At 40.2% G+C, this 26,393-nt stretch overlaps 2 protein-coding genes across 2 annotated transcripts; both read left to right on the forward strand.

The window, feature by feature from the left end:
• Positions 1–37: 37 nt before the first annotated feature.
• On the forward strand, positions 38–12,840 carry RHAG (Rh associated glycoprotein). The gene is made up of 10 exons (XM_056488539.1): positions 38–255; positions 4,407–4,590; positions 6,300–6,450; positions 6,617–6,764; positions 7,468–7,634; positions 8,453–8,590; positions 8,824–8,945; positions 9,648–9,733; positions 10,582–10,655; positions 11,330–12,840. Exons 1-10 carry the CDS (start codon positions 123–125, stop codon positions 11,405–11,407), a joined length of 1,281 nt encoding a protein of 426 aa, XP_056344514.1. The 5' UTR covers positions 38–122; the 3' UTR covers positions 11,408–12,840.
• A 3,573-nt stretch (positions 12,841–16,413) lies between these two features.
• On the forward strand, positions 16,414–26,322 carry LOC130251547 (cytochrome P450 2K6-like). The gene is made up of 9 exons (XM_056488250.1): positions 16,414–16,877; positions 18,410–18,572; positions 19,673–19,822; positions 21,091–21,251; positions 21,885–22,058; positions 22,663–22,804; positions 23,486–23,670; positions 23,755–23,896; positions 25,113–26,322. The coding sequence occupies exons 1-9, from the start codon at positions 16,620–16,622 to the stop codon at positions 25,298–25,300; spliced, it is 1,563 nt and encodes a 520-aa protein (XP_056344225.1). The 5' UTR covers positions 16,414–16,619; the 3' UTR covers positions 25,301–26,322.
• Positions 26,323–26,393: the final 71 nt, after the last annotated feature.

A 26,393-nucleotide genomic window follows, 5' to 3' on the forward strand; every position in this document is an offset into this window, starting at 1 on the left:
GTTCACGTCTCTTTTTTTCTTTTTTTTTTTTTTTCTTGTATCACCCAGATCCACAGAATTAGTTTGCTCCTCTGAGGGCAAACACCCATTATCAAGCTCTCACAGCCACCTGCTCTCCAGCAATGCCTCCAGACTTTGACACCAACATGAGGTTCAAGTTCTCCATCCTGGCCCTTTTTCTGGAAGTGGTTGTCATTGTTTTGTATGGGATATTTGTGGAATATGACACAAATTCTGCTACAGGCTTATACCCACGTAAGTATTTCTGTCTATGATTTATAGAAGCTGAAAGTTCTTTAAATTGATCCTAAGCAAGATTTATGAATAACTTATGAGACCTACTGATAAAGAAAAGAAAAGAAAAGAAAGTTGTGTTTTGGGGTAAACATTTTTTTTTTCTGAGGAGTGAAAGCAGCAGGCTTCAAAGACAAATCCAAATTGAGCACATATAAAATTCTTCAAGTACCTCACTGCTGAGAAGTTTACAGTTCTGGGAGAGAAGAGCCTGGGAAATAGTTCTAGTGTTTGCACAGCAGGTTAGGACTTGGAGAACTGTGTGTTACTTTGAAAGATTCCAGCATTTTCCAGAGACAGATGGGGGGTGTTTCTTGCCAGACCTTCTATTCTGATTGCTGTATTTAATAATTAAAATGAATAGAATGTTTCATTACTACCATCCAGGTTTGGAAAATGTGTCTTGTGAGAATGTGGAAGTTGAGGTGCATATGCACCATTGTTATAAAATGTTTGTGAAAGCTGGACTCCAAAAAGGGCCAGTTTTGGTGACAAGGTGGATGACACCCTGCTATCTTCCAAAGCAGTGGCTCCATTAGGTAGTATTGGTTCAGCCTGAAAATGTTTCTGTTGGTTTGTTGATCTGGAAATACTTGGTGAAGATCAGGAAAAGCTCTTGGCCTGGGAAGTAGTTACTCACTTCTCTCATCTCCTTCTCTCCATGCAAAGATAAGGCTATTGTGAATAAATAGAAAACAAAATTTGCAGAGCTGCAAACTGTGTTTTCCTGGCAGTATTGAAGGTTTGTTGTACAGTTTTTTGGCTCTGGGGTCTCAATGACTTGCAAGGTAGCCCTGGCTGCAACGTGCTTGATGAGGATGCTGGAGTACAGAGCTCCCTTCCTGCAGGCAGCATCTGTGTAATTTTGAATGTATCCCTCTTTTCCTCTCATTCTGACTGTCCTTCCCATGGCTGTTCCAGGGGGATGTGATCCCAGGTTGGAGTAATCCTGTGCTGTGTATTCTCACAGGGAGCATTGGCTGGGTCAGAGAACAGGGAATGAGGCATTATCCAGCTCCAGGTGCAAGTCAGCTGGTGGACCTCAGGGGCTAGTTACATTTGGGTTAGCTCCACTGAGATGTGGCAGAACCCCTGAGATATGGCAGTTTAGGCTGTGCCAGAGCCCCCTCTCTGTGACACAGCTTGGCCATGTCAGTGGTGTTCATAGAGCCAAAGGGAGAGACCTTGGGTTTGGGCTGGAAGGGACTTTAAATCTCATCTCATTCCACCCCCTGCCATGGGCAGGGACACCTTCCACTATCCCAGGCTGCCCCAAGCCCCATCTCCAGCCTGGCCTTGGACACTTCCAGGGATCCAGGGGCAGCCACAGCTTCTCCCTGTGCCAGGGTCTCCCCACCCTCACAGGGAAGAATTTCCTCCTAATACCCAATATAAATATCTCCTTTTTTAATTTAAAACTTTCCCTCTTGTCCTATCATTATCTGCCCATTTAAGAAGTCACTTTCACTTTTTTATAGCCCACTTTAAGTACTAGAAGGTGTTCTAATTCTCCCCAGAGCCTTCTTTTCTCTTGTGGTGAGCCAGCACAGCTCTCTTAGCTGGTGTCATATTAAACTATACCAATTGTATTGACCTATCCAAGTTCCCAAATTAGGTAGCCTTATCTAGACAGTGCATTGGGAATTATTCTTGGTCCCCTGTCACCCAGGAGGTGATTTTTGGTCTAGAGAAAATTATGCCAAAACCCACATGAATAATTTGACAGCACAGGTAATTGTACTGATCTTGAAATGTAACCTACCCAGTTACAGATCACTTTTGCTTATTTTTAGATGCTTACCTCACAGAGGTAATTCCCAATAAGGAATGAGAATAACAGTAAATTTTCACAATACCTATATTTTCACTTTTAGGACCCCTTACTCTCAAATTTATCTGTACAAAGTGCAAACAAAAGTGCAGTTTGCCTGAGGACTTGGCAGAAATTTAATGCTATGGTTTTATAGGTGTATTAGGACATACTTTGAGCCAGGACTTCCCTTGAGTCCCTAAATTGATGGGTTTAAACTGCTTCCCATGCTATGCCTTAGGATGTTAACCTGTCTATACCTCAGAGATTTAGTTCTTTTATCCAGGAGGTCATTTATATTCTCAGGACTGCAGTGCAAGGCCTGATTTTGTATGCCTTAGGCACCTCAACACCATGAATTCAAGCTGTTTCAGTGGTTTTGGACAGAAGAAAAATTAAAATAATAGTGGAGGATCAGCACAGCTTTGCAGTCAGGGAGGGCTAAGCTGAGATCATTCCCAAAGTGTAGCTTTGCATTATGTCTATTTCTGGTGGATTCAAGGACAGGCATGGCCAATTGGATGGACAATTTCAGGTGTGCTGTGCCACTGGAATGGGAGAATAAGGAGGTGTGGTGGTTCTCAGAGCACTGCAAAAGGATTTCTTTGATGTTGGCATCCTGTACACATTGCCCTGTGAGCATTCATGACTCATGGCTTAGGAAAACTTTTGCATCCTTCTTGTTCAGGGCTCTATGGTTTACAACTTTAGACCAAGCAAGATCAGTTTTAGAGTATGTCACAAGCATCTTTGTGTTGAGACTGGCCACCTTGCAGTGGAGTTATTTACTGGTCTTGGCCAGCCTTGCAGAATTCTTGCAATGGCTTTGTTCAGGATCTGCTGAAGTTTTTTTCCCAATCTTTATTTTCCTCTCTCACATAAGTGCTATGTTTTGTCAAACACAACTAGTTAATGAAACAGTTCAGTTCAAATCATGCTGTTTTCTTCATCATTTAAAGTCACTCCAAACCTACTCTTCTTTAAAATCATGAATAAGAAAAAGTTCAAGGTATGGGCTAAACTAGAAGGAATTTGTCCTCAACACCCATGAATTAATCTATTTTTAACCAGGACTTTAAACCATTTGTGTGAATTAGTCCAGGCAGCTTTAAAAGGTCCAGCCTGAAGAGGAAGCAAAAGGGTTGGAGGTATTTGCATTTCTGTAGAATCATAGAATGGTCTGGGTTGGAAGGGACCTTAAAGGGACCTTTATAATCTAATCCCAAGCCAACCAATGATGCTGTGTCTTAAATGCAGAGTAAAAGCTCTTACTGCTTATTTCAGGGCTAGGGCAGGGCTGGAGTACAACAGTGGAAATAGAAAAGAGTTTATTAGGAATCCCCAGTAACTTCTTGTACTTCTGGGCCCTCTTTTGACCAAGCCTGGTAATGCAAAAGTGAGGAATGCTTCAGGTAATGGGAATTACAACGTCAAGCCAAATGTTATACAGCCAGCTCAAGTTTTTCATGCTTATTGGCATGCAAGAGCAATGAAATGAAAATTATTAAAAAAGGTCTTTCTATACTGGAGGTTCTTACTAACAGTAAAATCAGACAAAAAGTTGCAATTACAGGACTCAAATCTGTCTGGTTTAGAGTCAATTATATCACCTAATGCTTAAAAGTAAAAAAAATTTTTTTAAACATGAAGTATCCAGGTTGTGGTGATGTACTCAGTTTGTATTAAAAGAAAAAAAAATTAAAGTAATAAGTTTAAAAAGTTGAAAATAACTAACTATATTTAACAAAATTCATATTCCAAATAACAACCAAATATTTGAAGGAATAATTGTATGCTGATTAACTATATTCATTCTTAAATTTAAACTTTGCCTTAAAATTAACTTTTCTTTTATCCATGTAAAAAGATCAATGTCTTGGACAGTAATTTTTAAGGATCCCAAGCATTCCTTTGCACTGGGACACCTAGCACTCAGCCAGACAAATTTTGGAGTTAGTCAGGACACACTGGCTCTGAACACCTTTATTGGAAGGGGAGCATAACTTTTCTGTAAGGACATGAAGCTGTGGTGATGCTCCAGGTAGCTTCACAAAGAAATGACAGTGCCAGACAAGTAAATTTGCAAGTACAGAGATCCAGTGGCTTTCCATAATAAAATAGGAATCAATATAATCAATAATGAGGTCTGGCATTTCCCAGACATTCAATTTTCAGCTGGTAGACTGGTCATGAAGAATGGGTCACATCATGGCTGGAGTGTGGAACTCTTCTCTACTCCAGCTGCCTGTGTCCACAGCTTTTCACCCTTCACAGCCTCTACATAGACATGTCTTCCCTTCAGACTTTCAGGATGTCCATGTGATGATTTTTGTTGGATTTGGTTTCCTGATGACCTTTCTGAAGAAATATGGATTCAGCAGTGTTGGTTTCAACATGCTCATTGCTGCCTTCGGTCTCCAGTGGGGAATTCTGATGCAAGGATTTTGGCACATGAAAGGAGGGAAAATTCCTGTTAGCATCGAAAGGTATATGTGAATTTACAAAAACTGATATTTCTATCCCTGTAGACATAGGAGAAACCATAAACCACAACATCTATGGGGTCAGACTTCACCTAAATTTCATTAAGCCTTGCTGTCCACCTCTCCACATCCTTCTGCCCTTCCCCATTGAGGGGGCCACCCCTGGGCCAAGGTAACCAAAATTTGTGAAGAAATTTGAGGTGCTACACTATGTGTGGGAGGCGTGGGTCCTGTAGAGAGATTGCTTTGACTCTCTGAAGCTGTGGAAGCTGGAAGATTTCCAGAAGTAACACAGTGCACCCTGCATCCATCAGGCATGGGAGGATCTGTCTTTCCATGACACACCAGGTCACAGAATAAAGGCTGGAGCAGCAGGTCTATGCAGTCACAAGGTTTTCTTTAATTCTCAAGGAATGATTTTGATGAGCATCACACTCCAGCAGGGTCTGAACAGCCATCACAGAATAAGAGACCTCATGGGCAAGGTCTCTAAGCACATTTAATGCCCCTCCTGTTCACCTGCCCTGCCTCCACCAAGGTCTCAGAGTGTTTTCCACATCTGCAGTTCTGTTTTCTCAGACAACTTGTAAACAATTTTGAAATGAACAGCACCCAAACATTACTGAGGTGAAAGCAGGAATGATAAAAGCATCTCCCTAAAGCTTGCAGGCAGGCATTTTTAGAGGGACCCACAGGTTAGTGCCTCTCTGTGCTCTACAGTTTTGATAAATTTCTGGTTTTATTTACCTTTGCCAACCCCCAAAACATGTTAACACTGGTTCTGCCTGACAGCTCATGCAAAGATGATGCACAGAGACAGACAGGTGGGCAAGGCTTCCCATCTTTTATAGATATATATAGATATATATAGATATATATATATATATATGTAAACCATCTGTCATCTTTGAAGCCCAGGTGGCAGTCAGGGCTGGAAATTGAGGGGCTGGAGCAAGTCCAGAGAAGGGACCAGAGCTGGGGAAGAGTCTAGAGCACAGGGATGATGAGGAGCAGCTGAGGGAGCTGGAAAGGGGCTCAGCCTTAGAGAAAAGGAGGCTCAGGGGGAACCTTGTGGCTCTGCACAACTCCTGACAGGAGGGGACAGCCAGGGGGGTCAGGCTCTGCTCCAGGGAACAGGGACAGGACAAGAGGAAATCACACCAAGGGAGGTTTAGTGAGGAAAAATCTCTTCCCAGAGATGATGGTCAGGCATTGGAACAGGTTGCCCAGGGAAGCTGTGGAGCCACCATCCCTGGAAGTGTTTTAGAAAACCTGCAGATGTGGCACTGAGGGATATGATTTAGTGGTGAACTTGGCAGTGCTGGCTAAAAGGTTGGACTCAGTGGTCTTAGACCTTTTCCAATCTAAATGATTCTGTTATTCCATGACATCCCTGCACATCCCAATACACTTCTCACCTGCCTTTTCATCATAATTTCAACCAGCTAAGCACATTTATTGTGTAAGAGGAAACCTTCTACACTTACTCTTCACTAGCTGGTAAGATCCTTACAAGATCCATCTGGAAAGGTTTGATTTAATTTTTATTCCCAAAGATAAGCTTGATAATTTTGTATCTGAAGAGTTAAAGCTATATAATTTTTATCATATAATTTTAACAGCGTGTTGGATATTACAGTTTTTAAAACTAATTTCTTTTTTTTTTATGTGTTTTGGGGGTTTTTTTTCTTTTTTCTTTTTCTTAACTTCAGCATGATAAATGCAGACTTCAGCACAGCAACAGCTTTGATTTCATTTGGAGCACTCCTGGGGAAAACAAGTCCCATTCAGATGCTGATCCTGACTCTTCTGGAGATCACCATCTTTGCATGCAATGAACATCTAGTAACCAATGTATTACAGGTACAACTACTTAGCAATCATTGTTTTCTCTTTATAACAAATTATTTCACTTTGTAATACTTCCAGTTTGCTTCTGCTAGGCTCTGGTTTCTACCACAGAATTAAACATAAAAATTGTCTTTATGCTATATAAAACCTGTGGCATTATTTTGGGTCCCTATTACAGGCCACAGATGTTGGAGCTTCCATGACCATCCATGCTTTTGGAGCTTATTTTGGTTTGGCTGCAGCTTTCGTCCTGTACCGTCCTGGTCTGGCAAAAAAACATGAAAATGATGAATCCACCTATCACTCAGACATGTTTGCCATGATTGGTAAGTGAAGTAATACTGAGAGCTGATCAGCTGCTCATCCCTCTTCCATCTCCATTTTTTTCTGATTACCTATTATTAAGCTACATTCATTTTCCTAAGGACACTTCTGGAGGCAAATTCCTTTTAGTCTCATGTATGCACCATATTTTCAGTAGCACACATATTTTTCCTTGCTTCCAAGGATGGAAAGATCAAATTAAATACATGTTTTCACTGTGCATTAATGGTGGCTTCCTTTCTGTTAAGTCTTGTGCTTTTCAGCAGTATTTCCAAAGCAATTGTCCATAATTAAAATAATTGAGTTGTGGCTGTCATGGTAATGAATGTCAGAAACCATATCTCTATCTGCCCATGAGAACTGTTCATAGGCCAATTCACCAGCTAAAACTTTCAGTTGTACTGCTGGATGATAAAGGATTTATATGTGAATTGTGTTACTGTGCCTCCTGCTCTGGCTTTTCACAGGGGTGATGAGCTCCAACAGTGAGGGGGGGTCATTAAAGCCTTCCAGTAAGATTTCACAAGAGACCATGTGTCAAAATCCCAGCTGCCAGTGTCAAAAGCTTCTGCATATTCTATTATTTCTTCCAGAATTTCGTCTATTCCATGTTTCTCATTAATCATCTCATCATTTCTTGCAGATCACTCTGTTTTATTGGCCCTTGTGACTAAACAGCTTTTGTTTTGACTTCTGTTCATCCAGGCACCCTGTTCCTTTGGCTTTTTTGGCCCAGTTTTAACTCTGCCATTGCAAATGGCCCAGAAGGCCAGGGAACAGCCATCATCAACACTTACTACTCCTTGGCTGCCTGTGCTGTTGTAACATTTGCCCTCTCCAGCTTGGTGGATAAAAGAGGCAAATTCAGCATGGTAAGGATCACACCATAACCCTCATTAAATCGAGTCAACCCTCTCTGATAGGGATGAGGAAGCAGATTCCCAGTGTCCATCTGTCTGTCCAGGCTATCTGGAGCCTTTCCCCATACTGTGGCCAGAATTATGCCTGTAAAACCTGTAAAGTCTGATGAGAAGTGGCTGAGGGAGCTGGGGGGCTCATTCTGGAGAACAGGAGGCTCAGGGAGGATCTTCTCACTCTCTACAACTCCCTGAGGAAGAAAGGAGAACCAGGTAGAACCTGGTGTCTTCTTCAAATACCAAGTGACAGGATAAGAGAAAATGGCCTCAGGTTGCATCAGGGCAGGTTTAGACTGGAGATGAGGAGAAATTTCTTCACAGGAAGGGTTGGAAAGCAGTGTAGTAGGCTGGGAACATGGTGGTGGTACTGGTTTGATGGCTGGATTTATTAATCTCAAAGGTCTCTTCCAGCCTTAATGATTCTCTGATGATTCTCTCTTGTCCACAGAACCTGCAGGACCTTAGAGACATTAGTCCAGTGTTGAGGTGGACTTTTGGATCTTATTCCAAAGATGTTCCTACTTGAGTCTCCTTATTACAACAGCCAAAATAGGTGTCTCAGGGAAATGACCTGGAAATCTCAGTGCAGCTGCACAGCAGACAAAAACCAAACCAGCTTCTGTCCCCTTGCCCTAAAATCCAGCTGTTTTCACCCACTCCTTTCCATCAGCTCAGTTATCTGTGTGAGCCCAGCATGTGCAAGAGGCACTCAGCCCTAAAACAAACCTCTGCTCCTCCTGTGTCAGCTCTGCCCTGCTGTGTCCCCTCTGCAGGTTCTCATTCAAAATGCCACCCTGGCAGGAGGAGTAGCAGTGGGTACCTGTGCTGACCTGGCAATCCACCCTTTTTCTGCCATGTTCATTGGGGTCATTGCAGGAATTGTCTCTGTCCTTGGATTCCAGTACCTGACTGTAAGTATTGGAGACCCAGCTCTGCTCCCATTTTTTCATTTCTCTTTGGCTTTCCTGGAGCTCCCTTGGTTTGCTACAAAGGGAGGATAAACAATAAACTCCAGGTAATGGTGACTTTTAATAATTATTTGATTCTTGTACTTCTGCTCTTTCTTCTGCATATCCATCTTCCATATCCAGAGATCATGGAAGATATAAACTCACTATAAATTTCCTATTTCCCTTCATTTCAGCCTGTGTTGGCATCCAAGCTGAAAATCCAAGACACTTGTGGGGTTCATAACTTACATGGTTTACCTGGCATCCTGGGAGGTATTGCTGGCATTGTAGTAACTGCAATAAAAAGGGAAATGAGGTGAGTCATAGAGAGAAGAAAGGATTTTTTTTATTTTTTAAGGTCTGTTCTGATTTGCTACCTTATAATTTTTTTTTCAGAAATGTGTCATTGATTTGATGTCAAGCACTGTACTCTCATTTAATGTGGGTTCTTCTTGATCTCCTGCCTTTAACACACTGTTTAAATGCCAAGCTTGTTACAGATTGAAAGCTCAAGTAAAAATAAATGAATTAAAATATCATAAAGAAACAGCACACCAAACCATTAAAAAAATTAAAAATATTTTAAAATATAATAAATAAAGATTAAAAAAGTATTTATTATGACTCTACAATTACACTTCTGGTATTTGTAAGATTTAAAAAAATTTTAAAAGGCAAAATGGGTTTTTTCCACTATCTCATTAGACTCCAAAAAGATGAAATGCTGGTCTTTTTGACAACAGGGAGTACCCTCTAATGGCTTTCAGGACATTAATAACCTTCTCAAAGAACTTGTTTTCATCTGCAGCCTAAAACAAAGCTAAATTAAAGTCATTGTATACAGCAATGGCAGGATTTGTTGGACTCAATGATCTTTTGCAACCATAAAAATTCTGGATATTTTCCTATGAGTCACCTTTTCCAGCAGGCAGCAAGTACAGTGCTGTAAGACTGATCATCAGTCTCAAAGTGTAACAATTTTTTAATGGGCAATGGTTTGATTTTCTACCCTTTTCAGGAATGGTCACCTGCTCACTCCTGCCATGCAGGCTGCTGCCCTGGGAAGTACACTTGGCATTGCACTGGTGGGAGGAGCACTCACAGGTCAGTGGGAGCCTATAGTGACTAAAAACTCGTGTGAATTTAGAGGTTTCTCCATGGAGAACTTAAATGTATCAACAATTTTCTGTGAATAATACAAAATTGAAATAATAGGTCCCGGTGTCTGCAACTCAAACATAGAAAAGCAGTTTTCCAATGTTTTTGTCTTCAAATGAAGTTCAGGTTCATCAGGAAGAATTTCTTCAGTGCAAGGGTGGTCAGGCATTGGAAGGGGCTTTCCCAGGAGGTGGTGGAGTTCCCATCCCTGGAGGTGTCCAAGGAGTGACTGGATGTGGCACTCAGGGCTCTGCTCTGGTGTTTGGTTCAGGATTGGACCTGATGATCTTGGAGGTTTTTCCCAACCTAAATGTTTCTATGATTATTTGATTCTATCTATCTTACTGAGTACATGCCCCAAAGATACTGAGTTTTATATCAGTAGGAATAATAAGGTGTTGTTCCAGAAGGAATTCTTCTCTAGATTCAGACACTTCAAATTCTGAGCAGTAACTAATTTGAGATCAAGACATGCTCAATGAGGTGTCACCAATTTCCATGTGTTTGTGAATACTTCCAAACAAACAAACAAAAAACCAGGCTGAAATAGAAAATTTTGGTCTGAAATCTGGTCAATAAAAACCAAGCATTTATTTATGCTCTAATTCATGTTTGTATGAAGAAATCTGCATCACCTCTCAGAATAATTTACCTGATGCCCCAGGATGGTTGGGCATCTCTGTAGATGAGGAAATCAGTCAGAAAGCTTTGCTGGCTGCCTTAGGCACATCTCAGGGACATTTATGTGATTATTTTCTCCCTTTTTCAAACCTCTGATGCTGGTTTTCCTGCAGGTGCTATCCTAAAGCTGCCCTTCTTGGGACAAGTATCTGACCAGAACTGCTTTGATGACTCTGCTTACTGGGAGGTAAAACACAATTTTATTTTATTTTCATTCTGTTGGAGGATGTACAGCCACTGCAGCCCCTCTCTCCTGGGCTTTGTGGTTTGCACACGAGTCAGAAAGGCTGACTCTTCAAAACTCAAAAATGCTGATCTACCTCAGTCAATTTATCAAGGCCTCCTTCAGGATCATTTTTGGATTTCTTAGGTAATCATGCCTTTTTCATTGGACTCACCTTGAACAAAAAAAGCAGAAATAGAGGCAACAAATTGATATCACAGTGGAGGCCTTTATCTCTCTTATGTTCTCACTGTGTTAGGAATCCTCTTCCTTATCAGAGACTGATGACATATTCTTAATTTAGGCAATCTGAACTTTATCCTTTATGCCAGGACAAACCCAAAAAGGCAAGGCAAGAAGTAATATATGATATAAATTCCTTACACATCAAATGTGAAGTTAAAGGAAATTTTATTAGTTTTTTTTTTAATGAATTAAACTCCTTCTGCTATGAAGAAATCCTGAGTTCACCCCTCAGTATCCAGAACTGATGGTTCATATCAGGTTGTGCCAATGTTAATAAACAGATATATAATAAATGCAAATAGAATTACATTCTTGGCACATTTTAGTCTTCTTTTATGGCAAAAGCAAATCTAAATATCCTTAACTGAGCTCTTCTTTGTTTCTCATGGCAGGTTCCAGAGGAGGAGACAGTACCTGAAATTCACTCCAGCCACCGTGATGAGCGCAGCAGATTTGAAGCTGCCATGTAGAAAAATAATTGATCTGCAATATTTGCCCTAATGATGCTCTTTTCTGTTCATAACAATGAAACAACATCTAAGTATTGTCCCAACCACACCAGGTTTTTAAGAAAAAGCTGAAGTTAGCTATAGTTTTGTAAAAGAAAAGAAGCTTGATTTTAGGTTATTTGGTCATTATACCAAGCTCAGATTAATAAATTAGGTCCTTCTAATATATTTATTCTTCAGAAAAAGGCACCACAAACTGCTCTTTAAAATTATCTATATTTTATATTTTATTGTCACTGACAATATAGCTGTTGTAATAAACTTTGGGTTTCAAGATTATTACAGGATAATATATTTAATTGTGAGATTTCTGAGTTACATCCTTCAACAGTATAGGGGTAATCAAGAAGAAATGAATTTATATTTTTTATATGGATTTGAACAAACTTTTCACCAGAGTATCCCAGCTTAACTTTTTAAGAAAGTGTATCCTCTTTTCTGATGGAGGAGAAAATGTGCAGTATTTTGAAGTTTGATTATGACAGGAAGCAAAATGTTGAAACAATTCTTATGGCAAAGCACAGAATACAATGATTCATTAGGCAATATGAGTATAGATTAATTGTGAATATGCTTATTAAAAGGGAAAAAAAAGTGAAATTGTTTAAAAAAATCTTAATTGTCATAGATCTATTTATTTATTGTCATAGATTTAGTTAGTTTCAAGAACATAATAAGGGAACTGAGCAGGAGCTATGAAAAGCAAGTGATTGCATAATGTTCTGTTCAATAGTGGATTGTAATATAATAAGTGTAATAATAAGTGGATTGTAGCAGTGTTAATGTCGAGAAATATAACCTGAACTAATGCCAGCTCCAGAAAAAAAAATAATTGTTTGGAACTGATGGGGAAGAAACCATGTTCAACCTACAGAAGACACAAGTCACTGACTCTGAAGTCACTTTCTCCTAAAAAAAGTAAAAGCAAAAGAAGAAAACTGAAGTTAAATTAAGGAAAATTAACTTAATCAGAGAAGTGATGACAGTGGCTGCTCAGTTCAGAGACAAAAACTGAGGCAGCTGAAGGAACTCCATGAGGTGCCTTCCTGCATGGGATAATCCATTGAGAGACAATGGATGGGAAGTGGAAATCCAACAAAAGGAGCACAGTGCCTCAGTCCATCATCCAGGGAAAGCTACTGCTGATATCTCTGAATAACAGGCCAAAGTGGGTCAACTTTCAACTTTTTTTTTATACTAGGATTTTATTTCAAGTCTTACTTATCAGACTTAACAGGAAAACTCCTCTCAAATTTCCATTTCTGCTGATGTACTTGTCCTCAAAAATCCTTAGAAAGATACAAGGCAGGGCTGTCCCATATGTTATCCCTGCTGTATACTGCTAGATATGTCAGATTTCTGTCCATGAATAAAAATACATTTGTTGTATCACACTTTAGTTCAGATAAGCTCTTTTGCAGATGTGCAGTGACTGACTCTCTTCTACCTTGTGGCTGTAAGACATCCTCTATCCTCTCCAAGTTGTCACACATTCATTTTTGTGAAAACTGGGGAAGCATTTCACAATGTAAATATCATATTTGTAAATATTTTAGAAGTATTTTGTGCATAATTTACGAAGTGTTGAAGTACTTGAAAATGATTCCATCTGTGGACAGCCTGTAAAAACCTTATCTTCAATACATGAATTTCTCCCCTCAAATTCCTACTTGGGAATTCAGAGGGTCTTCCATTCACTCCTTTCAGGGGGTGAGGTAATTTCACTGGTTTTGAATGCTGGCCACAGAGGAACATCTGAGTGAGGAAGCACCACCCACCGACAGTAAATCTTTGAATTATAGAATCCTTAAGGTTTGAAAATATTTCCAAGATCATCAAGTCCAGCCTTGGATACATTGTCATCATGGCCAGTAAACCACATGAAGAATGCTGTGTCTTCTCACTGCTTGAACACTTCAGGGATGGTGATTCCCCTGCTTCCCTGGAGAGCCTGTCCCAATGTTTAACCACCCTTCCAGAGAAGAATTTTTCCTAATATCCAACCTAAACCTTCCCTGGTGTTTGATGCTCTCAATAATAACATTTAGGGGTTTTTTTAATCCAAAAGGGAAAGAATAACTATACAGTTTTGTTCTTCAGTTCTCCTTATAATCTTTCCATAGTAATCCATACCCTCATCCTCTAAGTATTCTTATTGTCTCAGAACTTCTTTTTCAGAAAATTCCTCCCCCAGAGAAATCAGTCCCTTTGGTTCTCTCAAGAAACAGAGCAAGGAGATGAATCCCTTTGTCTAATCAGAGCTTTAAATGTTATTTTCTTTTCCATGTGACTATGCCTTTAAGGTATGCAATTTGTTTCTCCAAAGGTTTTTTACCCTAATTGCTCATCTCCATGTTGCAGACACCAGTGGCATTTGGTTCTCTAGCTTAAGGTATTTTCTTTGGTTGGTTGTTTGCAATTAATCAAAGCTTTGAATACCTTGAATCAGCAGAGCTTCATTAATAATCAGTTACAACTTCTGTGTAATATGTGACTGGACACTTAAAAGACAGAAGCTTAAAATATTTTGCTAAGAACCCTTTTGTTCCTCCATGAGGAAGTCTTACACTGGCAGGAAAGGAAAGTAAATAGTTAAACAAGACACAAAGTGGAGAATGAGTTTAAAGGATGGGACTGAAAAGCAAACAAAAGTTAAAGTACAACTACTCTAAATCTGAGGATCACAATCATCAGCATTTCTTTTCTTTCTCATGAAAGGCTGGCAATGTTTTATCCCTTCCAACAACCACACAACACTCTTTGTGTCTTACCTTTGTTCTCACTTGGACTTATTTTTACATTAAAAGAGCTTACATAAGGTGTTGTGGACTTTTTTTGGGTTTTTTTTTTAATGAATAAAAACTTTAATGATATCTCTTTTAAATTAACCAAAGGTCAAGCTTACTGTCAGCCCTTTTCAGAATGCCAGTGGGTGACCATAGCTTTGAAAGTTGTCTTATAGTTCTCCATTTCTGCCTGTCAGAGCAGTATCTTTGTATTTCATTACTAAAAAGAAAATTTTTTTGAAAGCCCATTGCCTGAATATTTGCATACAAAATTTCTTTTAACATTTGTGCTCAAATCTGAATAAATGCATTAATTGAATGATCACATGACCAGCTATATTTCTTTGACATTTCTTAGGGATGTCTTCTTTCTCTCTTACTGGGATCAACCTTTTCTCAAAATATTTTAACACAATATGTCTTCTCTTGCCAAAGGAGAGCTCTTCCTGTTCTTCTCAAGCCTCCTGCAAAATGTTCACCTTTCAACCTCCTCTCAGTTCCTTGCTATTAGTTAAATTCCAGATATATGTGGAAAACTCAACACTTTCAGTGCCTTTTTACCCACTCTGGAAGGGTGAAGTGGAATCAGGCTAACTGGAGCACAGCTGGAAATTGTCCCAGGACTTTTTCCAGGACACCTTCCAGGTAGGTGAAATGTCCTGGTCTGTCTGGAGTCCCTGGGCACAGCAGCAGGCTCAGGGTGAGCCAGGCCAAGAGCAGGATTGCTCCAGCCCCTCTCCCAGGCTCCAGACATGTTCTCCTTTCCTCTAGGTCTCTGCACCCCCATTCCCTGGGGAGTTCCCCCATTCCCCCCTCTCCTCTGGTCATGTCTCTGCAGGGATCCTGACACTTTTTGGGAGAGAAGGATGAGGGGCTCAGCCTTGAGGCACTTCACACAACCTTCAGCTTCTGACTTTGAGGCCAGATGCAATTTAGTGTTCTAGATTTCTGCTAAAAAACTCTTCCAAACACTGTTCTGTGTTCTGTGACTCAACTTTTCTGTCCAGTCTTCCCCTTGGCTTCTTCTTTCAACACCTCCTCCTGTGCTGTTCGCTCTCTGAGACACCTGAGTCAGGCTGTACCTCACCCCCTTTCCCAGCCAGGACATCATTTCCCAGTGCTGTGTCCAGTTCTGGCACTCCCAGTACCAAAGAGAGATGGACAGACTGGACAGAGTCCAGCAAAGGGCCACAGAGGTGCTGGAGTGATTGGAGCATCCCTTATATGAGGAAACACAGAGAGGTGGGAGTTTTACCTGGAGGGGAGAAGGCTCAGGGGATCTTTCCAGTTTAAACACCTGGGGGAAGGATCAAATAAGTCAGAGCCAAATTTCTCAGTGTGTGCCTCAGGACCAGATGCCATGGGCACACACTGAAACACAGGAGGTTCCCTCTGAACATCAGGAAACACTTTTATATTGTGAGAGTGACCAAGCACTGGCACGGGTTGCCCAGGAGATGTGGAGTCTCCCACTTCAGGATTATATAAATTTTAGGTCCTTGGAGATACTCAAAACATGTCTGGACATAGGCTGGGGCATGTGGCTCTTGGTGGCCTAGCTTGAAAGGGGATTGGACCAGACAAATTCCAGAGTCCCCTCCAACCTCAACAACTCTGTGATTTTAAATTCCCAATGAATTCAATGGAATCAAAGTTATGCCACCCATCAAGAGTTTTGTGAAGAAACAGCCATGGGAAGAATGGGAGAAAGCAAATTACACACAATCTGAAAACAGGAAAGGTGTCCTGTTTCCTCAAAGCCTGCAAACCTTGAGAAGAATAACAGACTGTCAGGCCAACAGATTTATTAGAGACCTGCACCCGGGTTGTGTGGGAAGAACTGAAGAGAGATTCTGACACTAAATGTGTAAGTACTGCCTCAACCCTGCAACAAACAGATTCATTTGCTCTCAGCTTGTGAGTCTCACATTCATACATCTAACACCTTAAAATAATAAATGTGTGTGCTACACCTCTGGGCAGTGGAATTTTGGTTTCTCAAGGGTAGCAAGGATATCTGTGCTAAAGGCAAAAACGTGATTAATCAGTAACCTGGGCAGTGTGCAGAATTTATGGTTTTATACCAAATGTCAGGTTGATGACCTGCAGTTACCCATGTTCTTGGACTTTCACACTCACACAGTGACCTCCACTTTCACCCAGTCCCACTGGTTAGCACACACTTATAAACCCCTGTACCCATCCGAGGATTCACTAGGAGCACACGGGAAGAGAACAAATCACCAGCTGCAATTAAAACATACCCTTCCCTGGAAAAGAGGTTTATGGACTAACACAAGAGCCTCTCAAGTGAAATTATTTCAGGAGGACAGAGATCCAGAGTCCACATTTTCTCTTTTCTGTGGCAAATACTTAGCTGAATAGAGATGGGCTGGAACAGCAGCACTTCCATTGGTTTTGTGTTCATCCTGGCTTTTCTGTTCATTTCAAAAACATTAAGTTTGTGGAACAGCAGCACTTCCATTGTTTTAGTGTCAATCCTGGCTCTTTTCTCCATTTTGAAAACAGCAGGTTTCTGGAGCAGCAGCCGAGGACAGAATTTTCCTCCAGGTCCAAGACCATTACCCATAATTGGAAACCTTCTTTTGTTTGACTTGAAGAGACCCTACAGGACTTATCTGCAGGTACTCATTTCCTCTTCTATTGGTCCTATCAACCAAGCTCCATGGTCCAAGATGTCAGAGAGTTCCTCCTATTCCACCAATGTATTATATCCATGCATGAGCCTTTAGCAAGGAGAAGGTTATTTGAGCAGAAAATGTTGAATGCAGTATGTTTTTTCTACTGTAATATTTTCTCCATGCATCCAGGTTTTAGCCTCCAACAACTTTCAAATTAATAGCAAGCATCCACCTTATTTTTGTGGTAATTTTGAGAAAAAGGCAACTGAATATAGAATGATTTTGATATGTGGTGTAAACTTTTATTTCCACTGATTATTGATGTACCTGAAGCTGTGACTGTAGCATCTTGGCTTCACTGATTTATCAATGTTCTCATCTCCCTTTCCTGTTTTCTTCCCCAAAATCTGTAGATATAACTATATACTCTTAATATTCAGGGCCAACCTTTGCCAAAATAATAAATCTTTCCATTTTCTTCTAGTGCTTTCTTTACCTAGTTTATTACAGGGTTTTGCTGACTTTGAGTCAGAAGAATTCTATGAACCTGCTCCTTTGAGTTTTTGCTGCTTAGACATTAAAATTGCACATCTTCCCTGCTGATGATTTTGAAAGGGATGTTTGTACCAACCAACCTGTATGGATGTTGTCCCCACAAATCAAAGGACTGCTTAGATGCAATATCTGGAATATCACTGTGGCTTTCCAATTGAGCTGACAAAAGCAAGTTCCATCTGTTTTCAGGCCTACAGAACCAACATGTATCTGCTGTAATTCAGTGATTCCTCTCTGATGCTGGATATTGGTTCTCTGACTTGAGCATAATTCAGATATGGGTCACAGCTCCTGTTATTTCAGCTGCCTGTATTAGCTTAACAATTTGCATCTTGATGTTAAATAGATTCCTCCTGTTTCTTTTTGCAAATCCACAAAAAAATAAGTGCAGTCAGGAAACCCCCCTCCATTGTCAGAAGAATCAGGAACACCAAGTTACATAACAAAGAAATCTACCTGTACCAGCTAAAAAGGTACCACAGTGTCTCTGAGACAGATTCATGGTGCATGTAATCATGTATAAAAAGTTCAAATGTATCTAATGCTAAATCCTGGCCCAGAAACAAACTGATTTATTTTTAATAAAATAATGGTACCAACCAGTTGAACAGGTTGTTCAGGTGTAGCCTGTACACAAAAGAAACACAATAGCATAGAGGTAAGTGTGAAAACATGTCAAAAATTAAATTTACAAGGGTTTCTTAGGGAAGATAGAACTCTCAGTGCATTCCTTTGCTGACCTGGGGTTTCAGATGTGGACACTTCTGCTCAGTTTAGCATAATGGAATTCTGCTGCCAACTGTGCCATTTAGTCATTATCCACCACAATGTCTGGCACATTCCCATTATTTAAATCAAATGTCTTTCCCTGTACTCAGGAAAATATCTTCCATGTTAGGAACCCAAGCAGCACTGGAAAGGGTGATTAATTTCATTGTAGGCTGCAAAAGTTGTAAATCACTGTTCTCCTCTCCTGACAGCTGTCCAAAAAATATGGTCCAGTCTTCAGTGTTCAGCTGGGGCACAGGAAAATCGTAGTGATTTCAGGCTATGAGACAGTGAAGGAAGCTCTTGTAAACCAGGCAGATGCATTTTCAGAGAGACCTAAAATCCCAATCTTTGAAGATTTAACCAAGGGAAATGGTAAGCTGGCCTTATTTTTCCTAGTCACTTTTTTTTTCCCTTATAGACAAAGCAGGAGCTGGGACAGCACTTTGGATCAGAGACCACAGAAGGCATTGGAAAAAGGGAACAATTTCATTGACTTCAGCACACTTATTCAACTTTGAAACTACTGACAGTGGCAACAAAAAAACCATGACTCTAAAAATAACCACAGCAACAGAGAATGGATAGAGACACAAGTGTGTCAGGATCTAGAACAGGGCATTCTTGCCAGAGAAGCATTTCTAGCTCTCATGATATGGCCCTGGACTTGTGGGTTTTTGAGCTTATCATAGAACCAGCTTTTCTGAAATTACTATTCTATTGCTGCCTGGCATTTCAGTGGTAAATAGTGCTTTTAAATTCAGAATGTGACAATAGATAGCATGTAGCACAGAGAGAACTGTGGATTTATTTTAAAAACGGGAATACTGTCTACTGTGCTGGTTTTCAAAATAAGAATTTCATACCCAAACATCATTCTAATTTAGCATAAGAATTTCATGTTTATATCTCCAAAGATCCTTGGAAAAATTCAGGAATAATTTTGTGAACATTTTAACAGCTGAATCTTTTGATCATATTATTGCATAGAAGCTTATGTTTCACTTTATTTTTTTATTTGGAAAAAACCCATAGGTTAGGTCATCAATTAAATTATGCAATAATTTCAGTGAAAAAACCTGAAGATGGAGGTTTTAACACATTACCAAACTTTTAAGACATTTGTTCCTACTTATTTTTTTTCCTGCAGTCATCAGAGATCTCAGTTCAATTCAACTTCCAAATTATGATAACCAGCAGTTTGAACTTGAATTTCCAATGCCCACTTTCTTTCAGTGACATGAGTCTTTGAGCATATATATTCTAAGTTTTGATTAAATAAACCTTAAATATTTATCCTTTTCTTGTGTAATACACCTATTGCTGAGGATTGAAAATACTTAAGGCACAGTTGCATTTTTCCTAATCTGATGCAATTTAACTTGTTTTAAGCGACTGCCACTAAACAGCTCCATTCTATGCCTACAAAATTATTCAAAATCTTCTGCCACATTGAAACGTTCTTTTGGTCTCAGGGGTTATTTTTGCTCATGGAGAAAACTGGAAGGTGATGAGAAGATTTGCCCTGACAGCCTTACGAGACTTTGGGATGGGCAAAAAGGCCATTGAGGATCGGATTGTGGAGGAGTACGGGCACCTGGCAGACACCATCGCCTCCCACAAAGGTGGGTGCATTCTTCACTCCTCAAACCTGTAGAATCACAGAGCCACAGGCTGGATTGGGTTCTTAAAGCTCATACAGCTCCACCCCTGCCATGGCAGGGACACCTTCCACTGCTCCAAGCCCTGTCCAGCCTGGCCTGGAACACTTCCAGCAGTGGGGCAGCCACAGCTTCTCTGGGAAACCTGTGCCAGGGTCTCACTGCCTCTAAGGTTTTGTCCAAGTCTGCAGAGGCTTTTTGAACCTTCTCAAGTTCACACCTTTTTATGAAATGCACATCAGTTTGATTAGTTTGGCTTCTCTGGCATTTTTGTGTCTCGGTATGGTGTTCTGACCTTGGATAATTGTTGTGTTTGTTGTTCTGTTTAAGAGAGCTGAGCAGTTGTTAGTTGCTATTAAGTTGTTTATTGGAAAGGCCCATCAGTCTCAAAGCCAAAGAGTCCCAAGAGTTAAAGTCTGTGCTGAAAGCTTTCAGCATAGAGCCCCAAATAGAAGTAAAGTCCTGACTAGAAGCAGTACAAGGTTCTGACAGGACCAGAGTTGCAGCCTAGTGCAGAGTCCTGAGCAGAGACAGAGACTGTGGGATTGTGGAGTCTCAAGAGGCAGATGCTCTCTGGTATTTTCTTCTTTTGTTCTTTTCTTCTTTTTATTCCTCGTCTTCTTCTTCATGTGGTGGTAGTGATGATGATGATGGTGGAGGAAGAGAGAGCAAGAGAGGGAGAGAGAGGGTTTCTCTCCAATGCACAGATTCGTATTTAGAAATTACCCAATGAGCTAAAAACATGAACCTAAAGCATTTATTCTTAATCTGTTAGAACTCTAGTTTTTTAGTATGAAAGTTTACTTATAATCTATGCATATGGCCTACCTGTTCTACCTGAAAAATGTAACTATATTTTTATTCTAAAACTATGCTTTGGAGCTCACACTGAGACTTGTTTTTGAGACTTGTTTTCTACACTGATGTCTAGGGCTTTTACTTTTTAAGGCACTTAAAATATATTCTTACTTACTTAAAATTTAAACATACCTCTATTTCATATATGTGTGGCTTAATATATTTTAATTTCTCTAAAAACTTTAATTCAAACCCTACATTTTAATCTCTCTCTGAGGAACTCAGACAGTCCTCTGTTTTTCAGACTCCAACAGATAATAATCAATGATAGCAATCAATCATAACAAATAAACAGCAACATTTAATAATAAATTTACATATACAAATGACATCTCTTTATTACAATGTAATAAATTCTCTTGTTCCTTGTCTAGGAAATCCCATCGATGTCAGCAAAATGATTAATGCAGCAGTTGCTAATATAATTGTGTCAATATTGCTTGGAAAACGATTTGACTACAAAGACTCCAGATTTATAAGACTTGTAAATCTGACCAATGAAAACATGAGGCTTGCTGGGAAACCTGTGGTTACAGTAAGGACTCACATGTTCATGTTTCTGCTTCACTGGATGCCACAGGAAAATAGCAATACTGGTGATCAGTTTCTTCTATTGAACAGGAAAATCTGAGACTTTGAAATATAATAGATTTACTTTCTCAGACAAAAACAGCCTTGAGAGACAGTTTGAGAATCATGAAGTCAACAATCAAGCCCCCAGTCTCTCAAAAACATATTTAAGATCTAGTTTGAAGAGTGCTAGTGAGTGAAAAATACCTTTGGATACTTGTATGCAATGCTGCCACACCCTGGATTGAATTATGTCTATCTAGGTAAAAAGGAAAAAAAATACTGGTGGAAGAGCTGGCTAAAACAATAAAAAAATTGCTGGCCAATATTTCCATCTGTCTGGTGACATCTTGAAGCTGTTTGAGCCTGACACCTACACTACTCCTGAGAAATAGTAATTTGGGGCAAGATTTTTACACCTATTCCTTGGTCCTTGATGAATTTTCGACCATGAGTTCATCCAGTCACTTTTTCACGTTCCAAAAAACAAAATATTTGACTTTGTACCTGTAAAGAAGGCCAAATGTTGCTAATTAGTTTCTGTAACATTTCCAGAGCTCTGGCTGATAAACTCTCTCTATCAACTTCCACTCTCTAGGTGTACAATATCTTCCCATACCTTGGATTCTTCCTAAGGGCCAACAAGGCTATCCTCAGAAATAGAGATGAATTACATGATTTTTTACGAGTTACTTTTGTAGACTCCCTCAAAAACCTGGACAAAAATGACCAAAGAAGTTTTATTGATGCTTTCCTGGTTAAACAGCAGGAGGTAAATGAGTATTTTCTTGCTGATTCCATCTCTTATGGTTCTGTGAAGACATTTGCAATTTTCTTTCAGTCCTTGCAATTACAGCTGAATTTCTTTAGGGAAGCAATCTTTGTGGAAATACCTATGGCAAAGTGGTAGACAGTGGTAGAGTTGGATAGATACTTCACTCTGTTGAAGTTCCAACCTCTTTTAATCAGTGAACATTTGCCCTCATTTATTTTCTTTAGACTGTATAAATGTATTTACCAAGCCTGCATCTTTTTAGCTGCTCCCTCTGTTGTCCCATCCCTTCTGGCTCTTTTGAAAACATAATGCATTACAGAATGGAATCACTACCTGGGCTTTACTGGGACTTATTTGGGGTCTCTGATATGTCTGGGTTACCTTCCCTCATGGGGATGCAGCTCCCTTTGCAGATGGTCCCAATAAATACAAAGATATGTCAGCACTCTCCTCCAGGCACAAGCCCAAAGCTTTTCCTTTGTCTTTCATGCTTTTTTAAAATAGAGGATTTATATCTTAGCAAATGTTCATCTACATAAATTGCACTTTCACATGGAAAGCTTTGAGTTTTCATCCTTTTATCTCAACCGCTTTTTTTCAGGAGAAATCCACTACCAATGGGTATTTCCATAATGACAACCTGATAAGTCTGGTGAGCAACTTGTTTACTGCTGGTGTTGAGACAATTTCCACCACGCTGAACTGGGGCTTTCTGCTGATGCTGAAGTACCCTGAAATCCAGAGTAAGTGATTTAAAAACAGATACTGTTACACTCAGGGTATTAGGGACCAAAGAGGAACCTGGAGTTTCCACCAAGCTCTTAATAGGCCAAGTTACAAAAAGGCTGAGATTTCCAGCCAATTATTGTCTCTGTGCCCTGTGGTTCAGAGCCAGTGAGGGTCACACTCAGCCAGCAGCAGAACACAGTTCATACAGGCCAGGCCCTTTGCTTAGGGAAATCTCATTAATTAATGAGTAAAGAGCTGTCCTGTGTTGATCAATGAAATTGTTCCAGGTTTCCCTCAGAAACTGTCAATAAACCAAAGGCTTGTGCAGGTGTTAAATGGACTGTACTGAGGCTTTAGGGATCTGAGAAGTTTCATGGAATTGCCCTTGTCTGGCATCTCCATTCCAGCTGATGGTACAGGGTTGTTTAGAGTCAAATGGGGGTTTCAACCCACTGGGCAGAACGTGGGTCTTTAGGCAGAAGAGATGGCAGAAAAAAAGTCTTTATGTTTCTTATTGTTAAAGAATCAATCAAACGCTGTAGTCCTGTTCACCTCCCCTTATTTCTGAAAGGATAACAAGATTTTTGGAGAATTTATGGTTTGCACTCCATATCTGTTACACTTTACATTAGTAAAGCACACTGTGTCTCAGGGCTGAATGAGTCCTTGTACCTTAGAGCTGATCCTCTCTTCAGGAAAGGTCCAAGAAGAGATAGAGCAAGTGATAGGGAGCAACCCCCCGCGGGTCGAGCACCGAGCCCAGATGCCGTACACAGACGCTGTCATCCATGAAATTCAGAGGTTTGCCAATATCCTGCCGCTCAACTTGCCTCATGAGACTGCTGCAGATGTCACCCTCAAAGGCTATTTCATTCCCAAGGTGAGATGCCCACAGGATTGCTTCCTTCAACATTTCTTCTTCCTGAATTTGTCCAGGAATTCATTCCTCTGTCCTGTTTTGCAGGGAACCTACATCATCCCTTTACTGACCACAGTCCTGAAAGATCAGTCGCAGTGGGAGAAACCAGACATGTTCTACCCTGAGCACTTCCTTGATGCCAATGGGAAATTTGTGAAGAAAGATGCTTTCTTGCCTTTTTCAGCAGGTGCTTTCTCCTTTACATTTACACAGAACACACAGCAAAGATGGTTCTGTGCATTTCCTGCTTCATTTTTCCATGTCCCTTTTAAAAAGTGACAAAAAATGTTGGCTGGGTCAAGATTTCATATATTGTGACAAGGAGGTGCCATAGAAACCTCAAAATTCTGTGTAAAATCAAAGTACAGAAGGGGCTTGCCCTTTGGGGTTTCCCCAGAGTGTGACATTGACCTGAGTTTACACACCTGCACCATTTGCCAAATCATGGGATTCCAATCCTGCTCCTCCTCTGGCATTTCTCCTGCTTTTCAGGATGTATAATTGCTCTTTTTAAGTTCCCATATATCAGTCACTGGCTAATTCATTCACCATATCCACAACACTCCTTTTTATTTTTTAATTTTTTTTTATGACACTTCCAGTTCCCAGATCTTCCAGACTGGATTCTGGATGTCCTAGCTGAAAGCACATCCAGGGAGTGTCAGGTCTGGGCAATCCCTGGAGGGCTTATTTCATATCACAACCATGGAATAGCTCTGTTTTCCACTTTCTGTCACACAAGGGTGTTAAAATCAAATTTTAGTTCAGATTTTTGTTAGTTATGGCCTTGAGTCATGCTATGACTAAGACAGTTTACTAACTACTGGATTTGACAAACTGATATTTACAGCACTTTTGAATATCCATGGAATATCTCCTCCACCTTGCTTTTCAGTCCCGCTCTGGCCAGCATTTGTGAATCTTCAAAGAATTCGCTGGCAAATTTCAGTATAAAATTTGCCTATGGGTTGACTAACAGACCTAAAGTCTAGACTTAAGCATTTGGTTTGGGATCCAAAAATTGAGCCAAGTAGAGGAAAAATGTGAAAATGAAGTAAAAATTCAGATTTTATTGAAAACTGGAGTGAAGGAATTCAGACTACATTTCCATACATTTCTCTCTAAATATAAATATTTAGACAAAGGAAAATAAAAAACCATCACCAGCTGGCTTTGGTATCATACCACTGAAGGTCAAAATTCCTCTCTCTGGTAATTTGTACCCAACAGAATTTTAAAATCTACTGTTTTCTTTATTCATACCTAGGACATAACATTCAAATGCTCTGGATTCCCACTGACCTTTTTCAGAGCAAGAGCTGATAAAAGAGGGTTTTTTTCTTCCAGTACTGAAGAAGCAGCTCTCACTGATCTTCCTGTGGTCCTTTTGCATTTTGTTCCAGGGCGGAGGATCTGTGCTGGGGAGACTCTTGCCAAAATGGAGCTCTTCCTCTTCTTCACCAGCCTCATGCAGAGGTTCAACTTCCACCCTCCACCTGGAGTTTCCAAGTCAGACCTGGACCTCAGCCCTGCCATTTCATTTAATATCATCCCCAAACCCTATAAAATGTGTGCTGTAGCACGTTCCTAGAGCTCTGGTTCGTTGTGCTTCTAAAATGTTTAAATCCTTTTTCCATGACATCCATCTTCTTAATTCTTTGACCAAAAGAATCCATATTTCAATTAAGATTTCCAGTACTTCTAAAGCAAAGTGGTGCTCTTTAATTTTTTATTCACTGGGAAAGGGCAGAAATGGAGGAGAAGTGTGAAGTAATTGATGGCTCATGGATTAATCTCTTAGATCACCTAACCTTGGCTAAATAATACAGATCTTCAGCTCCCTTATTCTTGCTGCCATTTTCACTGAGTGTTTGCTGAAAGCACATCCCAAAAAATACTCTGAAGTCTGGGTTTCTCCCAAAAGACATATGGGCCACAAAGCTGTGCTTAGGCTGTGAAAGGAGATAAGTGTGGGATGTTCAGGCTGTCAGAACAGAAGGGCTGTCTGACCTCAGCAGCCAGCTGGGTTTGAAGCTGGGCTGGATATCCTGATGTTCCCCAGTGCCTCAGAGCAGCTTCTTCCCTTGGCTCTTCTCCCTACTCCTTCCATTTCCATATGCAAAGAAATCACAGCTCTGTACTTATTGTAGGTCACTTCTGAAGGACAACTTTAAGCCAAGTTCACCTGAATTCAGAGGCTCATTAAGATCTTCCTTGAGTATTCTTTAAATGGATAAACTCATAAAATAAAGCATACACACTGAAAAATGTCTTTCCTACTTAAAGCCAAGGTTTGTGAAATGGAAGTTTCAGGTGCTCCCAGGTCAAATCACACAGCTGTGGTCACAGATCCACAGTGAACCTCCTGGAAGAAGCCTCAAATCTCATCAAAACCAACAATCTGATCATTCTGCAACTCTGTCCAAGACTATCCACTGTCATGTTGAGCTAAGACCACCTCCTAAATGTCTGGATTTATGTTCCCTGGATCATGTTGCCCTGTTTATGTGGGTATAACAACCCCAAAGTAATAACACCCACAGCCAGATTATTGAAAATCACCCAGTGTCAGGAAAAAAAAAATTAAGTTAAATTAATAAATAATAAATTAATTATGGCTTGCCTCTGTAACTATCCAGCACTGTAATGCAGAAGCTCATTCTTCAGTTACTATTTCAACTTCC

Source organism: Oenanthe melanoleuca, chromosome 3, assembly GCF_029582105.1.
Source record: "Oenanthe melanoleuca isolate GR-GAL-2019-014 chromosome 3, OMel1.0, whole genome shotgun sequence".
Classification (NCBI taxonomy): Eukaryota; Metazoa; Chordata; class Aves; order Passeriformes; family Muscicapidae; genus Oenanthe; species Oenanthe melanoleuca.

Coding starts and splice junctions, on each gene's coding strand:
- RHAG (XM_056488539.1), top strand. CDS start 123: ATGCCTCCAGACTTTGACACCAACATGAGGTTCAAGTTCTCCATCCTG. Junction 8,591..8,823: donor TTGGATTCCAGTACCTGACT/GTAAGTATTGGA, acceptor CCTTCATTTCAG/CCTGTGTTGGCATCCAAGCT. Junction 10,656..11,329: donor ATGACTCTGCTTACTGGGAG/GTAAAACACAAT, acceptor TTCTCATGGCAG/GTTCCAGAGGAGGAGACAGT.
- LOC130251547 (XM_056488250.1), top strand. CDS start 16,620: ATGGGCTGGAACAGCAGCACTTCCATTGGTTTTGTGTTCATCCTGGCT. Junction 16,878..18,409: donor CCTACAGGACTTATCTGCAG/GTACTCATTTCC, acceptor CTCTCCTGACAG/CTGTCCAAAAAATATGGTCC. Junction 22,059..22,662: donor TCCTGGTTAAACAGCAGGAG/GTAAATGAGTAT, acceptor GCTTTTTTTCAG/GAGAAATCCACTACCAATGG.